The sequence below is a fragment of the Neolamprologus brichardi genome, chromosome 22 (assembly GCF_056152115.1).
Source record: "Neolamprologus brichardi isolate AB-2024 chromosome 22, ASM5615211v1, whole genome shotgun sequence".
Classification (NCBI taxonomy): domain Eukaryota; kingdom Metazoa; phylum Chordata; class Actinopteri; order Cichliformes; family Cichlidae; genus Neolamprologus; species Neolamprologus brichardi.
This window is the reverse complement of record NC_142124.1, coordinates 14,608,089-14,636,017: the sequence shown is the minus strand read 5'-3', so window position 1 is coordinate 14,636,017 and position 27,929 is coordinate 14,608,089. Positions and strand designations below refer to the sequence as shown.

The window sequence follows — 27,929 nt, the reverse complement described above, 5'->3', positions numbered from 1 at the left end:
AGAGTTAATGAAACACAAACAGACAAGTCCATTAACCAGATAAATGATTTTTTTTTAATCAAACACCACACGTTTTCAGTGACAGTTGCCTTTCCAAGATAATCTTTTTCTTCACTTTGGATTTCTGTACACATGAGCAAAACTAGCAATATATTCAATTTTACATATTGCATCAAAAAACAAAACACACACCTCAACATTAACTAATATCGAAGAAACACCTTCAAACTGCTTTGGATGCCTCATTCTATCGATTGTACTGAAGTACGCATTTTCTGTTTTTCCTCAGCAAGCTCATGTTATTTAGATACATGGTTTGTAAATGTAGAAACAAGTTTTTAGGGGAGAAAAAAAACAAAAAAACAAAACAAAAAAAAACCTCTTCTCAGATGTTAACTCTGGTGTCACACAATAACCGTATGTCACGTCTGACAAAATTCAGAACTGGGTCACATTTGCAGATGAAAGTGGGTCAGACAAAAAGGATATAAAAAGTGTCATTTGTGCAATGAAATACTAAAAGTGATCAGAATGATGCTTTACTTTTGTGTTTTCAGGAAAACAAAATTATAGCTTTAAAACTGAGATTTGGTAAAATATTTCAGTTTGAGCTTAGTGCAGTAAATCTTAGGCTCCCGCACAAATCACCATACCATACAAAGAAGCCCACTTGCTACATAGATAAAAGACTACCTTTCCTACATTTTGGATTATATTACAAGTATTTGGCATCAAATCTAACAGCATTTTTCTTCATTTTAAATGCAAGCATTTTCCCCTCCTTTTTACAGCAGGCACTTAGTATTCAGTAAGGAATGCCAACACTCAGTTCTATTACTGGTGTTCAAGGACTGTTTTTCCCTGAATTATGATCAAAAAGGAAAGAATGCAACCATTTTTAAACAAAAGGCTGTCAATTATCTCTGAAAGATTGATAAAATAAGAATATCTTCCTACATCAATTTATGGTATGTTATCCACACTGGCAGTAGTGTCATGTTCTGACAATATCTAGATCAAAGAAATGGACTCAACAAATACTGTAAATCATCCAACGTGATCAGGCTGTTTCAACTGCTTTCTTTAAATTAATGCAGCTTCAGTTTTCCCTTTTAACAGCAACGTCAACAAGCAGATTACAGAACATAGAAATCTCAGCACAAATTTGTTTTCTTTACATGATTGATACAACTTAAAATAATGCATCCATTGAAATCTATTGCTTCAGTTAACTGCATGCATCTCAAGTGCAAAAAACATTCATTGGTTCAATCTGGCAAATCAAACACTTAAATCATTAGTTTAAACACAAAATACCACATGTGATTTCAAAATGGCACAATCAAACATCCAGCAAATACAATACTGCAAAACTATAAAATAAACTCGACAAATCAAAGGCAGTGCAGACACAAGATGATGATAAAGCCAAGGCAAGTAAGCCAGCAACACGTGCTCTTCCGCTCAAAGCTTGCATTGATTTTGTGTGACATACAAATGTACAAATAAATCCACATCAACGTCCTGGTGCTCAGTCTTTTTGGAGAGGAATCCTTGTTTCCTTCAGTTTTCTACCTTCGGACATTTTCGGTGTCATTTTTAATATACCGTCCGTAATACTGGAAGTTATATTGCATCCAAGGATACATGCAAAAGTCAGTCTGGTCTATGTCAAGCCCTGGAGATTCTTAAGTGGTCGACCAGGATGTCAGGCTTTAGCTTGTAGAAGTTTACTGGCTTTAACATTTAAAAGTGTTGCCTCTGGATATACAAAGAGATGCTCCTCAGCCCCTGATATAGAATCCCCATTTTCATATAGTTTCTCTGGAAAAAGGATTCTGGATCCAGGCTGTAGCTTGTGCACAGTTGGCAGTGGTTCACACTTGTTGCACCTGCTGGTATGTGCATTCTTAAACATTCACTACTGAGCGGAGGAGCGTGTGGTTTTTATTAGTCTTCCCACTTTTAAAATGAATGTATTAAAGCAGAGGAGTCCCCAACCCCCAAAGAAGTCTAACCATTGAGTCAATGAACGGTAGATTAAACCACTAGCACCATATATTTGTTTTTGTACAGTGGATCGCACAGTTGGAGGCTGACAGGGGTGCAGTGTGAGACTAGACAGGACTCCTAAATATCCAAAATCATTTCCTGATGGTTTTCTAATGTGCAAAAATGAAGTCACAACTTTCGTGCCAATGCTTCAACAGCTTCATAAACATCAGCTTGCCATGGATTCCCCTGAACCTGCTCTATAATACCTTATTGCCGTGTTCTGCAGACTGGTGTGTGGGTGTCTGTCCTGTGTTATGTAGTGCTCCCGTAATGAATGACATAGTAGTCATGGACGTACATCAACACGGCGATGGGCTGTCCAATGATGAGTGAGATCCACACGGCCGCGTTGCCGTAGTTTCCGTTCAGGAAGCGACTTACGAACAAAGCCAGAGGAACCTGAAGGGTTTAAAGTCAGAGGTGAATGCATGTGTATGCCTCAGTATATAATGAAATAAATATAGGGCCTTACCTGAGCCATCATTCCCATGAATGCCCACAGTCTAAACATCTTGAGAGGAACACTCACCAGGTACTGAGGAAAGAAATAGATTCCCTTTTTTAGAACTCAGCAGTTGCATTTATAACAGTGATGCTGTAAGCTAGCAACTCTTCTTTCTGTGCATGCACCAGGAACCTCTGAATTTCTGCCTTCATGTAGGAATAAAACATTTAGTAAAAACAGTCTGCTTCACATACAGAAGTAAAAACAGCCATCAAAGGTGTTTGAGGCTAAATGTTGCTCATTTACCTCATGGAAAAAGGCAGAAGCCAGAAAAACAGCAGTTTGAGCCAGAAATTTGTTCACCCCCTTCCTCAACATTGGCTTATAGAAATGTCTGCAAAACAGGGAAACAGACAAATGACTCCTGGTCTTTCTTTTTATATCTGGGTATATAACTATACATGCACTATTAATGAGACTGAAGCCAACCAATCAAACCATGTGGCAATACTGATTTAAAAAAAAATAAAATAAAATAAAAAAAAGACTTGTCATTACAGAGTTTGCTGCTCACCTCAGGCACCACTTGTGCACTGGGATGTTCCAGTTGGCCCAGAAGTATGTGACAGTCTCAGAGTTCCTGAAATCAAGAGCAGTTTAAGGAACTGATGTCAAAACTGCAGTGCGATTTGAATCAATATTCCTAGGAAAACACTCTTTGAAACCTATGTGATACATCATCTGTTGCATTTGGAAACACCATCACTTCTCCTACATTTGACAGACTGCTACAACAACATATTAAAGTAACAGAAAAATGGAAGCAAAAAACCAAAAAAACCAAAAGAGAAATAAATGAAAGATGAGACGAGTCACACAGAAAATGTATGCTTGATGACTCACCACCAGTCCCTGTAGAACTCCCGGTCTCCAAACTGCAGGAGCTCTGCCACAAAGTTCAGAGAGGAATGGAAAAACCAATAGAAGAATATTAACCATATTAGATGGTTAGGAACCTGGGAGGAGGCAGCCAGGGGGAGGATTAGAGAGGAGAGAGGAAAAGGTGTCTAGGTTGGTAAGGTTGAACTACTGTTGACTAACAAATGTAACTCTTGAGACCTCTTTTGAGATGAGCACAGAATAAATTTCACTTTAAAAATGTTAAAATAATACAAAAAAAACAAACAAAACAAAACAAAAAAACCACACAACACCAGAATAGAGGGATTCATTTGAGCGTTTAATTTAGATCACTAATAATAGATCACGGATAAAGTCTCTGATGTGCAGTCTAGATACTCACAGCTAGTTTCAGCAGCCGCTCCACCATCCTAGAAAAGTCCATTTCCTTTAAGAAGTAACAAAAAAATGATACCTTTTCTTTATAAGACCGCTCCAGTTACAGGCAAATATTTTTTTGACTCTTCTTTTATTGGATCCATTGTAAGTGATGTGGTGAGTGTCTCTGTGTTTATACACACCTGGAACGGTTTCATTGAGTTCTGAACACTTGGGACCATCCACTGGAAGACACAGACTTAGGTTAGGTTTCTTTTTTGCCGCTTTCCCACAATATACTCAAAGAAGAAATGTGTTTGAACTAGGCATATCACAATTTCAGATTTTCACTAAACAATGTAAGAGAATGACAGATAAACAATCAGCTACAGAAAACAAACTATAAGTCAAATCTAAATATATTTATTGCAGGCAGCATTTTCCAGCTCAAAGGTTTCATACCTGCTGTATTAATCCCACCAACAACTGCATGAGGAAAAGCTGGAAGAAAAGAACACGTTAAGATTTAAATAAAACATTCACACATTCATCTCCTCGTTTGGGATTGCGATTCATTTTCTGTCACTATAATTAGGTCACTAACTAAAATTTTGGGACTGTGTTTCTGATCGTTTCCTCTCACCATTTCAAAAAGTCTTCTGATCAGAAACCTTTTGCGTATCCGTGGAGACCGTGGGAAGTTGAGCTGGTAGCAGAGAGTTGGTGCAAAGATGAAGTAGTACATGTCTAAAGACAAACACACAAACAGGTCACATCAAAGTGTCACATTAATGACTTGATCCTACACTTTCTGACTTTGATATTGGATTGTTTAAAAAAATAAATAAGACCTTGTGAGAAACGACATTTACTGGATATACAAAGAGATACTCCTCAGCCCCTACTTTAAGTTAATATTTACACAGCAAATATTTTGACCCGCTAATTTTCTTTCTCATTGTTGTTGGTAGCAATGTCCATCTGCACTAACTGTGCAGTCTGTTACCTCTGTGTGTGAGGTTGCCTGGGTAGGAGACATTGGTGTTAGCCGCTGACCCGTTGGACTGTGCCACAATTGGACCTGAATGTGGCAGATGAATAGGCACAACAATTAGAATTTCAAGCATCATTCAATTTTATTTTATTCATTATTGTGTATTAAAATGAATCCACAGTAATATAGCTACAGATGCAGATCCAGCTTTGATCCACGGTCAATTGAAATAGCACCAGCTATTCTATGAAAGAGTTGCACATGTTACTATGCCACCACTAGATGGCAGTATAAGCAAAACAGTGCAATAAATCTCTGCAGGTATGAATCATCTACTGAATTCATTCACAGATATGAGTCGTTTTGTTGAACTTAGTCACAATGACTCAACAGCCCAGCAGTTCCTATGCTAATATACTTACACGAATATGATCGTGTCATTCTTTTAGCTTTGGCGTGTCTGATTTCTCTGCACCACTTGTTGGAGTCCATGTAGGAGTACAGCTTGAGAAACAGCACTGTGTAGGTGCCTAAGGAGAGCACACCACCCACTGACACAGACACAGACAATGTACAAGTCACTAGCAGTGTGCAATAGATGACATGGTACGTAATAAATAAATAATGAACCAAACATAGCTGGGTATGTGTACAGATTAACTCACTGGCTCACTCATATTCACCTTAAAGTACTTGACATTATTGCTCTCATTTGTTCTAATTTTCTAAACAGAAGACCCACTCCTCTTGTGTAAAAAAGAATAAAGCATAAAAAAAAAAAAATATTGTACCTGGTGTGATGGAGGTCACAGTAAGTATTGAGGCTGAAGGAAAGATTAACAAGGATGTCAGATTAAACAAGTGAAGAATCAGCCCTGTAGTTTCGGAGATTGTGCCCTAGAAAGAATAAAGGACAAAAAGTAAGCAATATTTTATTAATACTTTCAGTATTTCTTCTCTTAAGGAACTGTGCTATCTAATCTGGATCAGCTTCAGTGTTCTTATCGGATTTAAGAGCAGGTATAAAAAGAGGTGGCGCTGTGATGTTGAATTTACTTTGAAGACTTCGGCAACTGAAAAGCACCCGTTTCAAGCACACATGGGGGATCACAGAATGACAACCTTCTAATCAAATCCACTTTCTTTGTACTGTAAGAAAACAGTGTTATCACATCAACAAATAAGCTTACTGAGGTCAAAGAGTCCCAGAAGAAGAACTGAGCATCACAAGTTAAATGAAAATTTAATCCAACACAGAAAAACACATCATATTAGTGTAGGGACTTACCACAGCCAGACGCCGCTCTATGTACAAGGCTGCTAAGATGAACACATTGGACACTAAAACACAAAAACAAAAACAGTACTCAAACTCTATGAGATGCTATGCCATAAAAATCAAAATCAATCATTACTCTGTTTATTTCAGTCACGAACTTCAAAAGAGAATTTGAAGAACAACATTCAAATACGACCTTTGTTTTAAGTTCTGCTTTCACCGTAGTACTGATTAGCATCAAGAATCAACTGTATCCAAGTAAATAAAATCTGAACAATCATCAGCAAAATATATTATACACAGAGGCTCACATGAACTGCACTTCTATGTGGCAACATTGCACATTTGAGCCACTGAAAAACTTAATTACGCTGGATCCATTTACACCTTTTGTACTTAAAGAAGCTGTTAATAACCACTACACAGCAATACAACTACAAACCATGTTTGTGAATTTTATCATCTCAATCCTTAAGTCACAAATAAACACATGGTTGTAACTCAATAACCATGTGCAGTAAAATTAAGGTTCCGTACCAATGATTAGGCATGCTGCTGGCCAGCTGTAGGGGTCCTTTAAGAAGAGGGACACTACTTGGATAGGGTCTACCAAGATGCCATACCTGAAAAAGGAACAGAAATATATTTTACAGCTATAGGAAGTCATCTCTTAAAGTGATGCAGAAGGCTGGAGCCTGTACAAGCTGATGTGGAACAAGAGGAAATAAGCTTCATAACCTAAGACCTGGAACAAGCTCATGCCTTAGAACATCTGTACTGCAGCAACAGTTCAAGTTGTTCTGGGCGTGAAGCAGTTCTCAATATGTAAGCTCTTGTTGATTAACAACCCCCCCAATAACAGCTACATAAATATAGGTGTATACTCACTTTATAATGTTCTCTAAGAAAAGTCGTGCATTACTCAGCACCTGAGAAAGATGCAACAGGACACAATATTAACATGACTCGTACTATAGAAAAATTTCAAAGCATATTTTTCAAAGTTGTTCTTCATTAAAAAGCTGAAAAAGAAAACAAAACACTTGTCTGAATCTTCAACGTGCAGATGTAACTGTTTGTTTATACACATTGAAACTGTTGCTATTCAAATTTGATGAAAACAAACAAACAAAACACATTTATTCTTATGCTGGAATTCATTAAGGAGGAGGATATTAGAAATAAAAATGTTAGATGCCGAGTTATAAATAGATTAGATCCTCAGCTAAATTTAGCCACATGTTCCTGCTGTTCACATTGACACCCTGCTGAAGCGCGATCTGATAGAAAGTGTCGAGCAAAACAAGTTTATTATTAAATTGTATATTTAAGTTCAGAGTCCAGCTTCATCTCAGCCATCGGGGCTATCAGAGAGTCTAAGATAACGCTAGACTTTGCACGATTTAAAGAAGCAACATTATATATGGGATCTGTACAGTTCTAGTTCATTTTTATATTAGTCACTAGCTTCTTAAGCTAGTTAAGATAATGAGGACATTTGGTGTATGACACTTAATGGGGTCATGCTGCAGTGAATATCCCCACCAGCTTGCCAAACCCCGGCAGCAATGTGGTTTTGTCTGTAGTCCAAACCAGTAACCTTTACCTCAGTAATCTTCAGCACAGAGGAGGCCACTGTAGCATGCCACACATTTACTGTAGCAACGTTTGTAGAGAATATTGCAACATTGAAGATTTTACAAAGATTTGCCTTTTTTCCCCCCAACTTCCTGCAGTGGAAACAAGTAGTTTCCACTGCAGTGTTTTTCATTGTTACCATTTGCCCTTTCTATGCACACCATTAAAATACTGATCAGCACAGGATATTATAAGTCATAGGATCAGAGGGTCATAGGGTTCTCGGGAGGATGAATTAACAGTAATGATAAGGGCTGGGTACAGGGGCAAAAATCTCTGCGCTCTGGGAAGGGTGAAGGAAAAAGGTTAATATGTCCAAAAGCTACTTTACTATAGTGTATGTTGTGTTTGTTATCATTTGTAATGTTCTAGAAAATGAAATGCTATTAATAAGACTATATTTTTTTTCATCACATAATATACAGCTATCAAACTACACTATAGAACTATTAAATCAAAATATTACTTCTATCCACTTGTACTTTCTTTGAACAATCTATAATGCAAAATGAACATCCCTCTCTCTGATCTGGTGGATAGTAATTTTAACAATGAAAGAAGCCACTGATGTTCACTGAACCTGGCCTCTGGCAAAGATGCCCTGAGAAAACAGGTGACAACAAAGATCAAATCTTCAAACAGGCGTTAAGTCACGGTACACTGACCTTGTCAGCCTGTGGCCATATAAACTATTTACATGGTTTACTTGTCTGCGAATCACTTGGAACAATGCAATGAACCATTCTAAGTCTCAGGTACTCTTCCCACATCTATGACCAACAAACTGAAGAAGAACTGGTCGCAGCCATCTGTGCCTTGTTAGTAGCTAATGAAGTTTTCGAATTGAAAATGAACAGGTCTGATTTTGGAGAAGAGGGACACCTTAAAACCAACATCTGGTATGCAGCTATTTGCCAAGCAGATGGGTCTGCAGCAGAACGAGCGATCTTCTCTTAGAGGTCTCTATAAATGGATCACAATTCATCAGGTGACAATCAGAAAATAAGACTATTCTAAAACAAAGCTTAAAAAAATGTTTCATGAACCTCAGAATCACTTTCATCAGATCACAAATCAAAACAAATGGTAACAAATAATCTATGCAGGTGCTGAGGACAAATATAAACAAAAGGTATTCTGGAAGTCTTAAAATCCCATGTAGACTTTGTTCCCAGGGTTCGGATACTAGATGATGCCAGCTCAGTAATTACACAACATGAGAAGTATTTTATCCTGCCAGCAATGCAGAGGATGGAGTACCAAGAATATTGAGTTTTCTCTCACAAGAAGAATTTCTTACTAGTATTTTGGGCTATTTTCTTAAAAACTTAGTTTTTCCCTGTTATTTTGTGTTAAATCTTACAAATAAAAAAAATCAAAAAAAAAAAATCATAGAGGGCACAAAATACATCTATATTCCCATCTCTAGAAGCATGCACTTCTACAGCTGACATTTTAGGAATTTATCTGATGGTCCTTGTTATCGAGGACAAAGTACACAACTTACTGAACTCCTAAATATACACACATTCAAGGCTCCGGGGGTCCACTTTACATTTTTACAGCCTGATCCTAAAGCATCCTCTGAAAAACGTCTAAAGTGAACACCATCCGTTGGGTATGTGGTGACCACAAAGTGAAAGATGTTCAAAAACGGGAATAAACCCGTCATAGAACCACCCAAATACATACATACAGAAATCTGCATAGATACATGCAGACAGAGCAATCGTGCAAGTACATCTACACAAGGATATGCAAAGCTCACAAGCTCACAAGCACACAAGCACACACACACACACACACACACACACACAGGACATTTAGAGTTGAATTCCCTTTCATGTAGATTACAGCTAACTGGATATTTTTAAATCTACATGCCTATTATAAGGCTAAAACTGACAGGATTCTCTGGGGCACTGCAGGCTGTCTCTTGGAGACAGACACCAACACTTCCCTCACTGGACTGGGGCAGAAGCTCTTGTTTCTAAATGAGGTTAACAGTCCTGAAGTCTCCTCAACACAGAGGGACATGACATATTTAATTAAAATGCCTGCATTCAGCTAACTTCAACAGAAGTATCTTGCTGTATGAAAGCCAGGTTGGCCAATTTAGTTATTAATGCTAGTAGTACTACAAAGTATGCAGCCACAATGGTTAGTCTTTGCATACACTGTAGCAAACCATTTCAATTATTTTAAAAGGAGCTCCAGCAAATGTTATTTTCAAATAACTAGCAAGCATTAACAATAACAATACTAGCAAACATTGTGAGCTGTTGTGAATGAAGGAATTTCTTTGTCATTACTAATAAAAATGTCCCTGCTACAGCTAGAAAATTGAGTTTTTCATAGAATTGATGACTGTTAAGGATGTTAGCTCACTAAAAATTTACAGTAAAGAAATTACCACAATATTAAATATGGGTCCAGTTAGATCAAAGTTAGAGCTGAAGCATTTTGAGTCAACCTTTTTGGAAAGAATCATCACGAATGATCTCCAGAGTTCTAATTTATTTATTTATGTTATTTTGCAGCTTTCCCAGATGAATTAAAAGAAAGATAAACACCATTTGAAAGGTCCTACGGGCGGTTAGCCAAAAAAAAAAAAAAAGTGTTTACTCACACTGTTAAAAAATCTACATACCTTGGAGCAAATGACTTTTTTTCTATTTTACTGTGATTCTAATCCCACAACCTCTTGTTTTTTTGTTGCATGTTTTGCGTGATGCTCATTTATTTGTTTGCCCAATATAAAAAACTCAAATAAAAACTTAAAAGACAGGACCCTTTTACTGTGAGGAGAGAGTGTTAACCACTGTGATGCCACGCTGTCCTAAATCACTAATAAAAGGAAAACAATTTGGCCATCAAATTAAAGACCTCGCGTAATATAAGCCCACCTAACAAAGTTCACTTTTGATGAGAAAGTTCAAACAAGCTCACTGAGATTAAACTGTAGCTTACAAACACGCCTCTTATCAAAAATATAGAAATATCTACAAGAAATGGCAACCCAGGCCAGAGCAAAACCAAAAAAAAGAAAAAGAAAAAAAGTACTTATGTGGCTAATCTGCAAGTGTTATGAGAGATAACACAAAAGTCGATTTATCAGCGTTCCTGCAGACAACACGACAAGTTAATGTGTCACAAAAAGTCAATGTAACAACAGGTCTAACAGCAAGCCCAGAGGGATGTGTACTTTGTGTGGGCTGGAACTTTTGTTTTGCTGCAGTAGTTTTATACACTTTGGATGGCTGAGTGAGTGGGTGAGTGAGTGGCTGAGTGAGTGAGTGAGAGAGAGGGGTGGCAAAGAATAAGAATAACCATACATGAGCTGTTGAGATTAGAGAGTAATTCTTTGAGATTTCTTGCATGAGCCTTGTCCAGACCAGTAAGATTTAGGTGAATGAGGGGTCTAACTTTCTAAATGTTACACAGTTTTCGAAGCAACGGTGGCATACATTTTCATTTCTGTGTGGACATGTAATGAGGTTTAACTCACCAGCATGACAACACACCAGTTGAGGATTCCTCTGTAGTTACTGTAGCCGCTGGCTGAGCTCAAGAGAGACTCCTGTAGATTGTGACACCTGCAGAAAAACACACAGTTGACACGTTCACCATTAAATTTTAGACTATAATCAAATGATTAGCACTCTTTCCTGTCTCACTGTCTCCACAAGCTAAGGGGGGAAATCTAGTTAGAGAAACAGGATTGATTTTACAACTCTTACAATGCACCGATAACTCAGAGTGAGTCATTTATGATTAACACATTGAGAAATCCTTCAAAAATGACACACGTGTGACTTCATGTTGAGGACCAGCTATGCTGAACTTCCCTTACTTAGCTTATTTTTCTTGGACCGATTACCACTTTCCTGGTGGTAATACACTTAACAATGTGGTATAATCTGACATTAAAGTTAATCTCAACTTCAAGTTAGGATCAGAGGAAAATTATTTAATTTCTATACCAGCTTTTACGTGGATAAATCACACACTGCAGTTAAAAGGTTTACATAGCACTGCCCCCAATCTATACTTTAGAAAACTGAGGCTGTTCATCAAGAAACCATAAAGGAACTTTTACACAGCCATATGTGATAAAGGGTGAACAAGGACAGAGAAGGAGAAGACTGGTCAGAGGAGATGGAGCAATAACAGCGAGTTAGGAAAACTGTAGAGAGGGCAAGAGGATGGAAAAATAAAGGAGGAAAGGAGGAAAAACCAAAGTGGTTTTTAACATAGTGCCAGGACACTCACTCAACATGCAGAAACGTGCAGAAATGCATGCAAACAGTAGACATGCTATTGCCAAAGCATGTGTCACAAGAACACATCACTTGCCTACGCCAGCTGGCTGGGATCCAATTAAAATAAAAATGAATCACAAATTAAAATCACCTTCCTTTTACTGTGTATTAAAGTGTCGTATTAGGACCCTGGCCTTCACACCAATCACAAGGATGTAGAAATTCCATGGGGTAATCAAGAAGGCATGGCTTCAACCTAAAGAAATGCATGCTTTAAATAGGTAGGCAGATCTGAGAAGCTGGTGTGGTGCCCATAGGGTGAAGCATGGGCTATTGTTTGCAGCAAGGTCGGTCATACCCTACCTGTTCTCCTGACACACCCTGTATACAAACTCAAAGCTACCCTACCTCTGTTCAACAAGTGAGTGAGTGTTCTGCCAAAGAAGTCTGTTACTATTATTCATTTTTATATTGCATCAAAATTAGAGACATCTGAGACAAACTCTCCATCGATCTGCTGACTATTTTCTTAAATTATTTATTATTGGCCTGGCAAAAGAGCAAACTCCAGCTAATAAAAAAAGCAAGCAATGAAAGTTATGTCAGTTTGTTTATAAAGCTGGAAATAAAAAAGCTCCCCAGACCTGTGCCAGACTCTCACAGATTGCATTCATGCAAGGCTATTAAAGAAATGTAGAAAATGCAGAAAAAAAGAGGGATGAACGAAGGCAACTCAAAAGGAGGTATTTAAAGCTTATGGAAATGTTAAGATTAAGTGCAACTTTTGGGTTTCTGCAACTGAGTCTTTTTTTTTTAAATGCCCACTAGCTCAAGAACAGCTTTGTAAGAAATAAGTACCCGCTAACCTGTCATGAAACGGCAATTAAGCTACAGGAAACAATGGAGGAAGAATAACGACTCTGGCTAAATTACACATGAATGAAAAGGGGAGGAGGAGTATGAGATGTACCCATCTGCTAACAATTTACCGTTAACGTCTATACGTAATGCTGGAACGTTAACGTCAAAGGTTACCTGAGCATGTCGTTGATATCTTCTACCGCACTCCTCTGTTTCTTCGGACTGTTTGCGAGCTGCTGCTGCTGTGTTGACTTCCCCATTTCTTTCTCCACATTGCCGTTGTTGTTCGCATGCTTCTGGACCTTGTCTGCGGCTTTTTCTTTAGCGGAACACGGTGAAGGTTTCTCCCTTGCGTCTTGCCTCTTGGTTTGCTTGGTGCTGGTGATGGTTGTCCTCCTCCGGCGGGTTACGGGCCCTCTCGTCTCGGCTGTTTCGCTCATTTCCGCGGCTTCAGTCACGCTGTTTCTACCTGCTCGACATTGTTGGTCAAACTGCCCGCCGCTCGTTTGTCCCTCAGTAACTTCACAACAGGAGCTGAACAAATAGCAGCGGGATGTTCTTCCTCCTGCAATGTGAGCGCTGGTAATGAGAGGGGCGGTTCATTACGACGGCTCAAGGTGCATTTGTCAGAAGGGTTGCCAGTTCTGTATTTTCAGCTGACATCCCCCGTTCGTGAAGAAAAAAATAAAATAAAGCAATCACAGTGTCCTGTCCTTTTTTTTCTTACTTATTTGCAATTACGAAACAAACACTCACTTTTTTCCTTATAAAAAAAGTTACTGCATAAGAACATTTCTGTCTCAACATTTATTATACAAAGTATAATTGCCTGTGTCGCTCACATGTATGGACTACAAATCTGTAATCAAGTCAGGTTGCAGTGCGAGTGAAAGGAAAACCAATAGTATACGTCCTTTTGGTCACGTGGTATTTCTGACCAATTGCATTGTAGCTGAGAACGCTTGCTCGGTTGAGTTAAGTAGCGACAGCTGTTGAGGGAAGCTTCGTCACTAGGACAGGTATTTTCAGTGTTTTTTCACCTGTTTACGTACATATTTTTAATTCTTTAACTCACATATGTTACGGTGTAAACTCGGAGAGTCCGTAGTCTGCTTTTAGAGGGAATGAAAAGACTCAAGAGGAAGAAACAGAACGGCGGAGTTGTGGTGAATGGGAATGGATCTTTCACAAGAGGTACGCGATGACAGCTTACAGACTTTGTTTTTGAAGAAGAGATACTGCATTCAGTCGCTTAAGACGTCTTATTTTAAAGTTATACCGTTTTATTACGATGACTGCTTCGATAACATCTGTACGTGCAGGCAAGCAAAACTAGACCAGACTAGACTATGTAGCTAATTCTAATTTAATCTAATATTACTGCAGTCAAGTGACAGCAAGTAAAATGTGCTGCTTTGTTTACAAGAGCAAAGGAAGGGCAAACTTCAGCTGCTTGCGTGGCAGCCTGTCAGGCAGACTGGACTGCTTGGAAATTTACAGCTGACAGTCTGGCAGGGAGGAGACGGAAAAGGTGCTTTTGGTCAGCGATCCAGCAAAGTTGTCACTTGTTTTGCGTTTAACTCACACTGGCTGCAATCTAAAGCATAGCATTTAGATAACTTTATGATCATTGATCCTAATGGCTTTGCTTGCGTAAATGACTTTTAAAAAAGGCAATGTCTTTTAGCATGAAATGAATGAAAAAACACCTGGTTTGTCTGTGCAGGTTAGTAAAATAAGTATAAATCTTTGGGTTTACCTTCAAAGCCATAATAGTGTGATTTTAAACGTGATCCTCGAGTCTCTGTCCTTATCCATTTTTCTTCCCCCCCTAACTTTCTTCTCTCTGTGTGGACGCTCTCACACAACTGTCTGTTTCATCCATACCACTCGCTTTTACTTTGTTTTCTTACACCTTCATCTCTGCCTGTTTGTTGCAGAGCCAGGTTGTGGGAGGAAGCAGAAGCTGGCTGAGATCCATCAGGCTTTGATCAGGTTAATATCACAGTGTGTCTCTTGAGTGTGCTTACACCACAAAAACTGGACATGCAAATTTAAGCAGATGAAGAGCAATTTTACACTCTTGAGCTATGTGCTGCCAGTCATGGGACATTCAGATTTGTGTATTATGTTCTAGGAGTGAAATAAAACAGGAAAATAGTTGCTTCAGTGAACATGAAAATCCTGACAATCTTCTTCATCATTTTAGAAGCCTAAAAAGTGGATCTTTTTTTCAATATTTTCTATGGTAATAAATACCTCAGATAGTTCTACAACTCCAGGGCATAAGGCATATTTCCACTGGAGAAATCCCCTCTACCTTCTTATCCAATACACTATTTCACAATTAGATGGCACTAATTTATCAACAGACAATAACTTTTATACTAACATGATGGCACATGTGGTGATTACTCTGGTGTGTTCAGGAATATTATGATGTAATCATAAGGACTTTACTATAAAGAGGAGGCAGAAGCAGCCAGACTAATTTCTCAAGAACAGTTTAAAAAGTGTTTTAAAAAAATACCCTTAAACTGTGTCCTAAAATGTGTTATACAGTTAAGTCCACATGTTTTTGGGTAGTGATACATTTTTGTTTTCTAATGTTGCCTCTGTACATCACCCCAGTGAATTTCAAATTTAAAACTGAAATAAAACAATCAAGATGTGATTGAAGTGCTGACTTTAAGCTGTAATTCAAGGGGTTTCACAAAGATATTGCATTAACTGCTTGAAAATTATAGCAGTTTTTATAGCTAGTCCCTTATTTTCAGCAGCTCAGAAGTAATTGGACAATTGACTGATTAGCACTTTCATGGCCAGGCAAAGCCTGCTCCCTCATTAATTCATGACAAATTACACAGATAAAATATCTGGAGTTCATTCGAGGTGTTCAGTCAGGAGCTGTTCATCTGAATTTAATTTTGAAGTCCAAAACTGATGTTGATGAAAGTGACAGGGGCCATCATTAGTCTGAATAATCCCCAAATAAACCTATCAGAGAGCGAACACAGAAACTTTAGTAGTGATCAAAATCATGTGGTTCATCACTAGCCAGTGAATTCACTTGGCAAGATGATGCCAAAACAAGATCTTGCCAAATCAAGAACACTCTCTTTGTGAAGTAGGTGTTTCATTCTTAAGGTCTTCAATCAAAAGACACCTTCATGAATGGAAATGCAGAGGGTTTACAATAAGGTCCAAACTACTGGTTCATTCAAGAATTGTATTCGACTGTGCTAGAGAACATCTAAAAGAGTGGCAACAGTTCTGGAAAAAAGATGAAAGTAAGATTAACTAGTGCCAGAATGATGGGGAGTTAAGTATGGAGAAGTAGAAAACCACTCATGATCCAAAGGATATCACATTATCTGTCAAACACAGTGTTTACAATGTTATGGTATGGGCATGTATGGCTGCCAGTGAAAGCGGGGCACTAGTCTATAGTAATGAGACTCTTGATTGAAGCAGCAGGGTTCATTCTACTCAGATTCAGCCAAATTCTGCAAAACTGATTGGACAGCGGTGGAAATTCCAAAAGGGTTCTGCAAAAGCAGCTCAAGAGAGAATTATTATTATTTTGGGGGAATTCTCTTCAATGACCAAGTCATATTTGGTCATGCACATGTGTTCTAGACTTCAGGCAGTAATTTTTAAAAGATTTTTTATTAAACTACTTGAAATGACTCCAATTAAATTTTAGCCTGTGAAATTAATTTAAATTACATTAACATATAAATAGTGCTGACCTGTTGAACATAGTAATTTTTTAATTCTACAAAAAATGCATTAGCTGTTTTCTTAGTTTATTTAAATCAGAGGTAGGAGTTTCTAACTGGTGCAAATTTTAGATACTATGAGCAGACCTTAAGTAATATAAAAATGGTCTAATTTTGGCTTTTGAATGAACAGTGATCCAGTGGACATTGAGACCTTGAGGAGAGCGGCAGTCAGTAAAGGAGGACTGCTCACTGATGAGCTAAGGAGAAAAGTATGGCCCAAACTACTGAACATAAATGTCTATGAGCTACCACATAAACCTGGTTAGTATACACTTAATTTAATGCGTGGTTAGTGTTTGATGAACTGCATAAATAAGTAATAAATTAAGTGCTCCTAGTGCAAACAATGCTAGCAACAATAAGGGAAACATTTCTTTTGTTGTAGGTCGAGATGTGAGGGAGAACCACAAAGACTACAACCAAGTAGTCCTTGATGTCAGGAGGTCGATGAAGCGTTTTCCGAAAGGTGTGTGTGTGTGTGTGGGTGTGGGTGGGTAGGTAGGTGTGTTTTATCTCTAAAGATAGCAGCATAGCGCAATGTGCCATTTGTTAAACTGTAACCTTGACCTTAAAGCAACATGGAGTTATCTTGTGAGTAATTTATAAACCAAGTTTAATCTTCACAGGAGGAGTTCCCACTTTTTTGAGCTGAGAGTGTTGTTGTATTTTAAATTCAACAGCCCTACTGTTGTTTACAGAGTCAGCAAGCACATTTTGCCTTTAAAATCTTGCAACAATAAACCCTTTCTAGCGTCTCTTTTTGGATTACATAAATGCACTGCTCATTTGCTCTTCTGCAGGTATGCCAGCCACGGAGAGAGCAGTGCTTCAGGAGCAGCTCATCGACATCATACTGGAGGTTTTGAAGCGTAACACTCAGCTGCACTACTACCAAGGCTACCATGATGTGGCCGTCACTCTGCTGCTGGTAGTTGGGGAACGAATGGCCATCGCCTTGTTGGACACACTGTCTAATTATCACCTCAGGTTGGATATTTTATTTCCTGCTGATTCTCATACTTTTATGTATAGTTAAAATGTTTTTCCAACTTCTGCAAGTCTTCTCTCTGTGCAGGGACTTCATGGATCCTACCATGGACAGCACCAAACACATTTTAAACTATCTGATGCCTATTTTGGAGCAGGTTGATTTGGAACTGCATAACTTCATGATCAGGTACAAAAAGTAGTGACCACTAGAGGGCACCACAGTGTTGGTTTTTACCTATAATGCTTACAGGGAGAGAAACGGCTAGTGTATTTGCAATTGAATTAAAATATTACTGAAAACGCATCAGCAGTTGGAGTTCAGCTATCAAATGGTACAACAGCCTGTCTGTCCTGCCAAGTTTTATACCACATTTAACTTTATTTGCGAGACACTAGTGAATTCACCTAAAAATGATATATGAACAATTTGCAGTTCGTTAAAACACAAAACAAAGGACGTCAAGAAATAGCCAGCTGCTGCAGATAATGTGTGTAGGACTGCGGATGGGAATGTTTGCAAATCAATGAATCGAATCACCCTTTAAAGTATTTTTGATGCGTGCATGTCTGCAGTTTGTTTTTTTGGTTTTTTTTTGTCTTGTTGCCTGTTCATAATTGATACTGTACTGGCAACTTCCATATTTGCAAACTACCTGTCTCGCATACATGCTGACATAAACAGAAAAAGCACAAAAAACAAGACATTGCACTTGGAGAAGACAGCAGGATAAACAACACCCTACTTCAAAGTTTCAGTCACCCTTTCTGCTGTGCGCTTCCTCTTCTCCTTGTCTGTCTTCTTATCTCTGCCTATTTTATTCTGTACTTGTTCTTTTGCTCACCTTTATTTTTCTTTTTCTCCTGCTTCATTTTCAATCCCTACCCAACCCATCGCACATGATCTTTGCCCTTTGCTCCTTTCCTCTATCTATCAATCAGTCCCTGCTTCTTTCCATTTGTCAGTCCCTTTATTTAGCACGCATTTGTTCTTTGTCGCTCAGTTCTCCTGTCCAGTATTGATCGGAAACTTCTAATTTGTTATTTTACTTGAGGCACAGTAGCAGGATATATGTGAGGTTGAAAAAACATACTTTTCTTTCAGTTCTGTATTTTATATCTCAAGTGTTCAGGATTTCAGGATTATGACATATGTATTAAAGGCAATGAGCGGGGGGAAAATAGCTTTTGACCAATTCAGATCCAGAGGTTTTCTTTTTTTTCTGGTTTTGATCCACATGTCCTGTGTCATTGGATCACTTAAAACAGGCAGTCATATATTAAGAAAGAGTGATTGTACGTTCTCACTTTTCATACTTGACCACATGTTTAAAATGTGACTTAAAGGCATGAGTCAGACACACAAGTCTGACCTTTATTGTGGTCAAAGGAATTTTTTTTAGGGGGGAGGGGTTGGCTTCCCAAACAATGAAAGGTTCAAATGTGTCTTGTTATTTCATAGAAATTTGGGTGATAATAGAACATCATTGACTTCCAAAACTTAAGAAGTGGCCAAGAAAACAATCTGGTCCATCTTTAAAAAGAAGGAAAACATAGTCCAAGTTAGCAACACCAAAAGGCCCGGAAGACCAGATAAGACACTTGATTTTTACAAATTCTTTCCTTGGTTTAAAAATACAAAAACAAAAAATACCCTTCACAATATCTAACCAAGTCAAGAACATTCTCCAGGAGGTAGGTGTGTCATTGTCAACGAAACATCCAAACCACTGCTTACACTTAAGAACAGAAAGGCCAGATTAGACTTTGCCAGAAAACATCTAAAAGAGCTCCGGAAAAAAAGGAAACCAAGATGAACTCATATCAGAATTATGGAAGAGAAGAGTATGGAGGAGGAAAGAAACAACCCATGATCCAAAGCAGACCTCATCATCTGTCAAACATGTGGAGGCAATGTTATGACATTGGCATGTATGAATGCCAGTGGAACCAGGTCACTAGTGTTTATTGATGATGTGACTGCTGCTAGAAGTAGCAGGATAAATTCTGAAGTATACAGGGCTATATTATCTGCTCAGATTCAGCCAAATATGGATGCTACTTCAGAGTCCAAAGGAAACTGCAAAAGCAACTGACGAGTTTCTCAAGACAGAGAAAGTGGAATAAAATCAATGTCTAACAGTACAGGGATATTTGATGATGTTCTTTCAGTCCCCGTTTGTAAAATGTTAGTTTCTCAGGTTGCGTTTGAGCCTCTGATCTATAAAAATGCCTGCAATGTCTAAATAGTTGATGAAATACTTTTCTGTAAGACTTCTTGAATTACAGCTAAAAGTGTGAACATCAATCACATATTAGCTATTTTAATCAAAATCTGCTGTGGTGGTGTACAGAGGCAACACTGTACAGTATATACTGTTATGGTTTCAGAAATGTTTCTGTTCTTGGATTTGTATTAAAATATCTTTAATGTGGTCATCTTAGGCACAGGCTATGGGTGTGAGCACAGCAGCCCCACCCATCTGCTGCACTAAGACCCAGTGTAAATAAATGGGGATTATTTTGAAATGTGAATGATACAAAACCAGTTTAGAGAAGTCCGAGAATAAATAAATAAATACAAAATAGTTCAGAAAGGATCAAACAGGGCAAATATGAACGTAGATATATGTATAAACAGGGTTACAAAAAAAACAATCAAATGAAATGTTAAAATAAGGTAACATGATGAAATGTGCCTTTGGTCTTCAGAGCGGAGGTTGGAACCATCTTTGCACTTTCCTGGCTCATCACATGGTACGGCCATGTTCTCTCAGAGTTCAAGCATACCCTGAGACTGTACGACTTCTTCCTGGCCTCACATCCCCTGATGCCCATCTACCTTGCTGCTACGGTATGGGCGAGAGCCAATGAGGTTGTTTTGTCAGTAATCCAGAACACGTGAATACATGTTGACACACACACACGCACACAGAGTGAGGCAGAGTACTGTGAAGTCATCAGACTAGTTAATTAGATACTTCCTAATGAGCAGATGAGAAAGAGGGGTACAGAGGGAGGGATTAAAGAGGAAAGGGAAAAAGAATGAGCAGAGAGAGCTGACTGATGTGAGAGCTTTAGTAGGAAGGACACGGAAACAGATTACAAAGGGAAAACATTTTGACTTTTTTCATCTGCTCCTCCACACTAACTGCTGCATGCCATACATGCGTGTTACTTCCAGCTGGATTGTTTCTGTCTGCTGAAGTATGTTATGTCGAGAGTGTACACAAGTCCTTTGTTCCTTTGTGTTATTTAACTGTAGAGTCTGTGCATTTTGATTAGTGGCTTCTTGTTTGCACTTGAGGATGTTTTTATGTGTGTGTATGTGTGAGTGTGTTTAGAGGGGCTGGGCAGAGGGAGAGCTCTGTTTGAAGTGTGTGAAACAACAAAGCAGAATGTAGTTCATGTTTCCTCCCAGGCAGAGTACAGCGCACAGCATGGGGCTTTAACTCTTCATCTGCTTATCTGTCTGCAGTGCACTTACTGTGCCTCACAAACAACGCAAGCTAATGTACTATATATGCAGTCTAGTACTCAAATGTTACCCAGAGTGATCTGCTTTAGGGTTAAAAGTTTTAACTGGTGCTTTGCTCCTCTTCTCCTCAGATTGTGTTGCACAGAGAAAAGGAGGTGAAGCAGACAGAGTGTGACATGGCCATGGTCCACCACCTCCTCTCTCGTATCCCCCAGGATCTCCCATACGAGCTTCTGATTGGCCAGGCACAGGACCTGTTCGAGAAGTACCCTCCATCATTACTGGCCAAGCGGGCAGCACTGCAGTCTCGCAAGAGGTGAGGGCACGCCAGTTTAATAAAGTTGTTAATTGGGCATTACTATCCCCTCAACCCACTCCTCCCTAAGCCAGGTTCTGCAGGAGGTTTCTTCCTGTGTAAAGGGAGTTTTTCCTTCCCACTGTCGCCAAGTGCTTGGTCATCTAAACTCTGTATTATTTTGGAGTCTCTACCTTACAATATGGTAAAGCCCCTTGAAGTAACTGTTGTTGTGATTTGGTGCTTTGTAAATAAAATAGAATTTAATTGAATATTTAATAAATGCAGAAAAAGCATGTAATGTAATGTCATTCCTTCATCAACTGAGAGTTGATGCTCTATAAGCACATCGTGACTGGCTCGGTGGTGCTGCTAACACACACAGGACATTTAGTGTGTGTGTGTGTGTGTGTGTGTGTGTGAGTGAGAGGTTCTATGTGAACATTTTTCACATTTTTAAACTTTTTAGGGGGTAGCCTTAGAGGCATGATAACAGTCTCCTTTTCACTGTGTATCCTCAGCCATCAGTCGCTTTCTGCCTGTCAGTGTCCTTCAGTGTGGCTCATACAGTCATTGTTTAGGGCATGAAGTGACACAAGGCCTTGACTGACACACTGAAAGATACTGATGTCTCACCATACATTACCCTCTGAGCTTCCTATACACATGAGATATTGAGTTAGCAGTTCTCTGAAATTGTCTACCACTCACTTCCTCGCCTGTCTTTATCCATCACTTTATTCATCAGTCCATCTTTTCCACATCATTCCAGTTATCCATGCTTCACCTTAGACCTGCCTCTGTTCTCCATCACTAACTAAATCTCCCTCTACTTTACTTCTCTTCCTCTGCTTTCTTTAGCCGGTCCATCAGCACCTTCCAGGCATTTCAGCTCTCCACCTTCCACCAGAGGCCGGACTCTGTTCTCCAGCGTCTCACAAAGGCCCAGGGCTCCACCACCTCCAGACACGGTAAAAATAGCCTCTGTAATCTTATTACTGACTCCGAAGGAGGTCTTCACACATACAGAGTAGAGACATGTAGATGGTTATGGTAAAAGTAAATTCTTTGAAGTTGGCAAAATATTATTATTATTATTATTATTATTATCAACTGTGGAACTGTATGAAGAAAATTTGTTGGATGTTGGATCGTCAGTTTGTTACATTTGTTTTTTCCACCTCATGTAAACACAATTCTTCAAAACAAGGCAACAGCAAATATGCCATCGCCCACAATCTCTGCACCTCCCTTTGGGCCAATCAATAACAAGTAAACAAATACTGTAGCACCCCCATCAGACCAATCAAGTGCAAATTTGAATATGGCAGAACAGAACAAAAAGATGCATTATTCCCGTAGGTTTTTAGCAGCTTGTATAAGATGAACACGCAATCACAAACATGTTGTATCATTCCCCTCAGACTAAGCAGAGTAATATTAAAGCTTATTTACACAATTCCCCATAGTTTCATCAAAATTCAATTACAAGTGAGATGAAATGCATAACGGACACACAGAGGGCCGATCTATAGAACCTCCTTCTTCTCTGCTTCTCATTAACTATGAAAAATCGTCCTTCACCTTGTAAGCAGTGGTTTTACAACACTATTGTAACTCAAGTCCAATTTTAGCTAATTTCATTGATCAAAGATATACCATGTGTTTGAAATCTTGGGGGGGGGGGGGGGGTGCCTTTCTTTAGTATTTGCCGTTTTTAATTGATTCAAATTGCAGCCACAAAGGATTCAACAAAAACGATGGATAGACACACTGGAAGTGATGGAAAAGGCAAAAAAAAAGGTCAGAAGTCAGTCTGTTTATTAACACTGGCTTAACACTGCATGAAGTTTAAAATTCCACACACAAGGTCTGTGTTTAAATGTTAAATAATGCGCTCTTAATGCAGCCTGGCAGGAAACCTCCACGAAGCCTTAAAAAATTCAATTTTCGCTTAAAGTGTTTTTTGATTTGTGTTGATTTAACTCCATGGACATTTTTAGAAGATGTAGTCTGTTTGTTAGTGCTGAAGGGTGAACCTAATATTTAAAATAGTAGTAAAAAAAAAAAAAGTCAAACTACAGCATCCAAAATAATCATAAGACTGAAGCAGCTCCTTTCGAAATTTCAAAACCTAAATATTGCAGTTTTTGTGCTCCTCCTTATTCTATGCTCGCAACCTCCTGACACGCAGGCCTGGAAGCTGCGTTGCCCGGGGACCAAGGCCAGCTCTGGAGGAGGGGAAACAGGATGGTGAAGATGGCAGTGTGGGGGCTGTCCGCGACACTCGGGGCAGCCGTGTTCGCTGTGGCTCAGACCGCCATGGACTGGGGACCTGAGGCATTACTTCAACTGTTCTGACGTGGCGGTGGTGGGAATACAGACTATTCAGCAAGAACACTGACACATGCAGTATAGGTGCACATTTTTAAAAACTTGAAGCTTATCTTGAGATGGTGAAAAAAATGAGGAGGAACAATATTGGTGCCAAACAGGTTGTTGCCACTAAACCACGTTGAACAAGCATGCTGCTTGTTTTCTATAATTCAGCCTCAGGATTCTTGTACACGTGTGTGTGTGTGTGTGTGAGCAGGACAACTGAAGTAGAAAGCCAAACCGGTGACAAAGAGATGAAGGTCACAAAGGGGTGCAACGCAAAAGGGTTAGTTGTCATTTTGTGGCTCTTACAGTCTGGGTGACTTGCTCTTATATAGGAGGGGATTATGCATGTCCCCCTGTCAGCGGCCCTTTACATAAGGATCCGTCCGTGCACGTGAAACACTAACACATTTTTGCTGTTTCAGGCTAGCTGCTATCTATTTCTTGTCAGCTGATTATTTTGCTGATACTTGTTTTTAGTTCGTCCTGCCCGGTTTGTGTATTTCTGTTAAAGTTGCTTTTTAGATCAGCAGCAATATCTGAGAGCCAAAAGTGCCCAAAGCCAGCACAGTGACACATGAGTACAAATTATTAAAGAGCAGCGTTTTCTGCTAAAAGCTTCTAGTTACTAGCAAAGAAGGGAAGTGAAAGAGAAAGATGGAGCGATGGAGGTGGAGATTTTGCTTGTGAGCCTTGTATTAATTGCTTTACTCCAGGTGGCAGCCAGTTAAATTCACAGTAGAGCGTGACACACCAAATGAGCTTTTGCGCTATCAAAATATGAACGTTGCACTCAGTAACAAGGGTCGCTTTATGCAAGCAGTAATACTTTTTGGAAAATCATTTAGCAGGAGGTATTGAAACAGTTTTTTATGTTTTCAGTTGCAGCTTTGCTGCTGCTTGCTGCCTACCGCGCTGAGTGAATATGGGGAAGAAACCAGTACTTTTACATTCCTAAAATATTTAGCAGGTTTGCGCTGACATCCACCCCGAACAGCCATCACTAGAGCAAAAGTACCTCATCTTCATCTTTTGCTTTCTGCAGCTTAAAAATGACTGTTTAGCTTTAATCAGTGGACAATTTGAACAATTTCTGTAACTCAAAGATTTTTATTTAAATATATTTGTTTGTGTTAGTGGAAGTCGTTGCATCTCCCCGAATAACATCACACATACTTAGATGCTGTTAATGCCAAAGCTAATCACAGAGTTTCATAACCTGAAAAGCGAATATTAATAATAGAGGCCGTTTCCACCTGAGGTACACGCGTGGGTGTGTGAGGGGTTTCCTTCCAAACAGCGATGCATGCTCTCTGTTAGACCTAAATCATGAATAATTACTCAGCTTTTACAAGCATGTACCGAAGCTTCGGTTAACTCTGCTTCGCTGAAGTCACAACACTCCCCAACCACCCAGCCTATCCCCGCTGCTTCCTCTGTCATCAGATATGAATGTATCACATGTTTGCACAGCTCGCCGTGCAGTCTGCCCTGTTGATTTCTTCTGCGTGTGAAGTCAGCCGTGCACAATCAGTTGTGTTTACAGTTTCACTGTAGTAAATTAGAGCTTCTGGGCCCCAAGCATTCATCACGGTGAAAATAAGTTAATCATTATATATAAGAATAAATCAGAGAAAACTGTCAACTGGGTCTGCAAGTCAGTCGGTAATCCTGTGCTGGTTGTTCAAATAGCCTTAGCTGTACGTTTGATTGTCCAGTATAAATGCATTAAATGTGCACTTGTGCAAAAAGCGAGAAATGGAAAATGTTAGCTTTAGTTGCAGGCCAGTTTTGTTTATTTTAAGAATGTTTGGGTTGTCTGTGTTTTTATCTATTAATGTTTTGTTTCTCTCTGTGCCTCATTAACAGTCAAATTGTTTATTTTACGAGCAACAATCTGATTGGCTATTTATTTAGATATGATATTAAATAATGACATGGTTGTATGAATATGTGTTTAATATAACCAAATAAGAGGAATGGCTTAAATGGTTAATAAGGGTTTGCGGTTTACAGCAGTTTGGATTTATATCTGTGCAGGTCATAGTGACTTAGATTTAAAAGCTGCTTTGTGTCAGTTATCATGAGTCAGTTTAGGAGTGAAAGGAATGAACTGACATTTTGCTTCCTCGCTGAGAGTTTGATGAAGATACTTCTTTGGACAACTGTAGGCAGCTTAGCATGAAGACTGGAAACGAGATCGATTTCTGGCTCCATCTGAAATCTGCCCACCTGCACCTCTGGAACTCACACAAAACATGTTGTTTGCTTAATTCGTTTCTACAAGTTGTAATTCATTGAAGGTTAGAAGTGTTCACCGAGGCACCATAGGAAGTCACCGTGCTTGGACAGAAATGAGAGTGCTCTCTGTGTTCACATAGAGAAATACACCATATGGACTTAAGTAGACTGCCAGCTATACTTTACACCCACAGGAGCTGCTCATCCTTAAAAACCCATGAGGTGAAGCTCCCGGTGCATTTTTCTGCCGAGGTTAACCCTGTAAAGCCTGAACCATGCCAGGAAATCGAGAAATATTGCAGGCCTCCATCTAATTCAGTGAGCTTTTGTTGAGCAGTGCATTTTTTCACAAATGTTTGCAAAGGCAGTCTGCATGGCTAGGTGCTCGCTGTTATACCCAATGCGGCTGAAAACATCTTGAATTAAAAAATTTAGACGTGTGGTTCAATACTTTAGTCCATATAGTGTAACTTTATACTTTTCAGAGTAATATATAGAAAAGGAACATTTACTGTTGACCTAAATGCAGTAATGTCTGTTACCACTGGCTGTACTTTTAAAGTGGTTGTGTGTAGCTGTGTGTCTATGATGCTTTGACACATGATTTATATAAATCAGTTGTATTCAGAAAATATTTTTTGTTTTTTGCTTATTCATAAAGTGCTGCTTGGTTTTAATATGCTGAGAAAAACACTTTGACGATTGTGTTTGACGTTACTGTGTGGTTCTATTTTGTGCCATGTAAACACACATACACACATGAACACACAAGGTGAGTGGTAGTGCTGCCAGATCCTAATGAGGATTTAATTCTTGCCCCTGGCTTTTGGCGTGCTAAGATACTTTCTCCTTGTCTTTTTTTTTTTTTTTTTTTTTTCCTTGCAATCATGTTAAACTTCAAAAACACCCACACCAACACCTGCCCAGTCTCAGTTTGGCACATGCCTTAAAAAATGATTGAAGCCTGTTTCTGGGTCTGAGTGAGATCAGTCAAAAGAAAGACGAAGGAGGTTTCAGGCTCATTTAAATTCATAAATAAACACCATTAAATACTTTCATTTCAAGAGAAGCAAACAGAAAATAGAACCCTCGCAGTAAATTAATTTCATGTAGTGCATACACTTACTTTATTGATCAGCTTTCTTGAACAGTTCACAATTTTATTTATTTATTTATTTGCCTTTTATTTTATTGCTTTTCAGTTGCAGTGTCTTGTTTTTCTTGCATTTCCCTTGAGATCACAACTGAGACCTGCATGCATTTTGAAGCTGTTTTTCACTCCACCTAGTAGTAGCTAAACAAAATCCCTCTGAAAGTTCATTCCAAGAACCAATCTGGCCAGATATGATTAGTTTCTATGTTGATTATGAAAACAAGTGAAAATCAATGCAGGACAAACACCTCGGCAACAGAAAAATAACAGAAAAATCAAGAAACTCTTTTCCATGCCAGATTATGAATTAAGTGTCTTGTTATAAAAAAAAAAAAAAACAAACTTTAAGCTTCCAGTGAATTTATGACTGTTCGCTTCTCTCTCCGAGGTCTGCAAATGTCCTGAAAAAGATGCTTTAGCTGTATGTTAACACATAGAGTTCATGAGCATTTTAATGCACATTTCTGATGATTGTTGCAAACTATCTTTGAACAATTCGTTTACTTTGTACTGATCTGTGGTTCACATATAAATAGAGCAGAGCAGTGAATAAATGACAAAGATAAAATATTTAGAGCACCAAAGTGAAAGTTTATTCGTGCTCTGGAAGAAAGTGACAAAAAACTTCTATCAGGCGTTTGTCAGAGTTTACAGAGAACGAGGAGCACTTTGTTGCTATTGTTACTGTCTTTCTGAAAAGCTCTTGGTCATTGCATAAGATTGTGACATTGCTATGAACAAAATAAAGAAGTTCAATTACTTTCTGAATTTCTGTGAACATATTGTTGGAGTAGTGTTA

At 38.8% G+C, this 27,929-nt stretch overlaps 2 protein-coding genes across 3 annotated transcripts; one reads left to right on the top strand and one right to left on the bottom strand.

Annotated features, from left to right (window-relative positions):
* Positions 1–43: 43 nt before the first annotated feature.
* On the bottom strand, positions 44–13,486 carry dgat1a (diacylglycerol O-acyltransferase 1a). The gene is made up of 17 exons (XM_006787928.3): positions 12,987–13,486; positions 11,198–11,285; positions 6,940–6,980; positions 6,589–6,674; positions 6,061–6,113; positions 5,564–5,669; positions 5,195–5,323; positions 4,785–4,859; positions 4,422–4,525; positions 4,241–4,279; positions 3,982–4,023; positions 3,804–3,848; positions 3,404–3,516; positions 3,075–3,140; positions 2,807–2,894; positions 2,528–2,590; positions 44–2,454 (listed from the first exon to the last, which is right to left on the bottom strand). Exons 1-17 carry the CDS (start codon positions 13,250–13,252, stop codon positions 2,308–2,310), a joined length of 1,551 nt encoding a protein of 516 aa, XP_006787991.1. The 5' UTR covers positions 13,253–13,486; the 3' UTR covers positions 44–2,307.
* A 291-nt stretch (positions 13,487–13,777) lies between these two features.
* zgc:63863 (TBC1 domain family member 20) lies at positions 13,778–27,878 on the top strand. Of its 2 annotated transcripts, XM_006787930.3 has the most exons (11): positions 13,790–13,831; positions 13,921–14,006; positions 14,753–14,807; positions 16,728–16,858; positions 16,983–17,063; positions 17,398–17,584; positions 17,673–17,774; positions 20,297–20,438; positions 21,194–21,378; positions 22,219–22,328; positions 23,552–27,878. In XM_006787930.3, exons 2-11 carry the CDS (start codon positions 13,937–13,939, stop codon positions 23,716–23,718), a joined length of 1,230 nt encoding a protein of 409 aa, XP_006787993.1. In that variant the 5' UTR covers positions 13,790–13,831; positions 13,921–13,936; the 3' UTR covers positions 23,719–27,878. The 2 variants fall into 2 exon arrangements, with proteins under 2 accessions (XP_087691114.1, XP_006787993.1); XM_087834988.1 differs by having other exon boundaries at positions 13,778–14,006.
* Positions 27,879–27,929: the final 51 nt, after the last annotated feature.

Bases quoted from the DNA above. Each gene is read 5' to 3' on its own strand.
- dgat1a (XM_006787928.3), bottom strand. From the start codon at position 13,252: ATGAGCGAAACAGCCGAGACGAGAGGGCCCGTAACCCGCCGGAGGAGG. The intron at 6,675-6,939 runs GTGAGTATACAC...TTCCTTTTTCAG, and splicing joins TTCTTAGAGAACATTATAAA to GTATGGCATCTTGGTAGACC. The intron at 4,526-4,784 runs GTAACAGACTGC...GTTTGTCTTTAG, and splicing joins AGGCAACCTCACACACAGAG to ACATGTACTACTTCATCTTT.
- zgc:63863 (XM_087834988.1), top strand. From the start codon at position 13,937: ATGAAAAGACTCAAGAGGAAGAAACAGAACGGCGGAGTTGTGGTGAAT. The intron at 17,064-17,397 runs GTGTGTGTGTGT...GCTCTTCTGCAG, and splicing joins GATGAAGCGTTTTCCGAAAG to GTATGCCAGCCACGGAGAGA. The intron at 17,775-20,296 runs GTACAAAAAGTA...TTTGGTCTTCAG, and splicing joins CTGCATAACTTCATGATCAG to AGCGGAGGTTGGAACCATCT.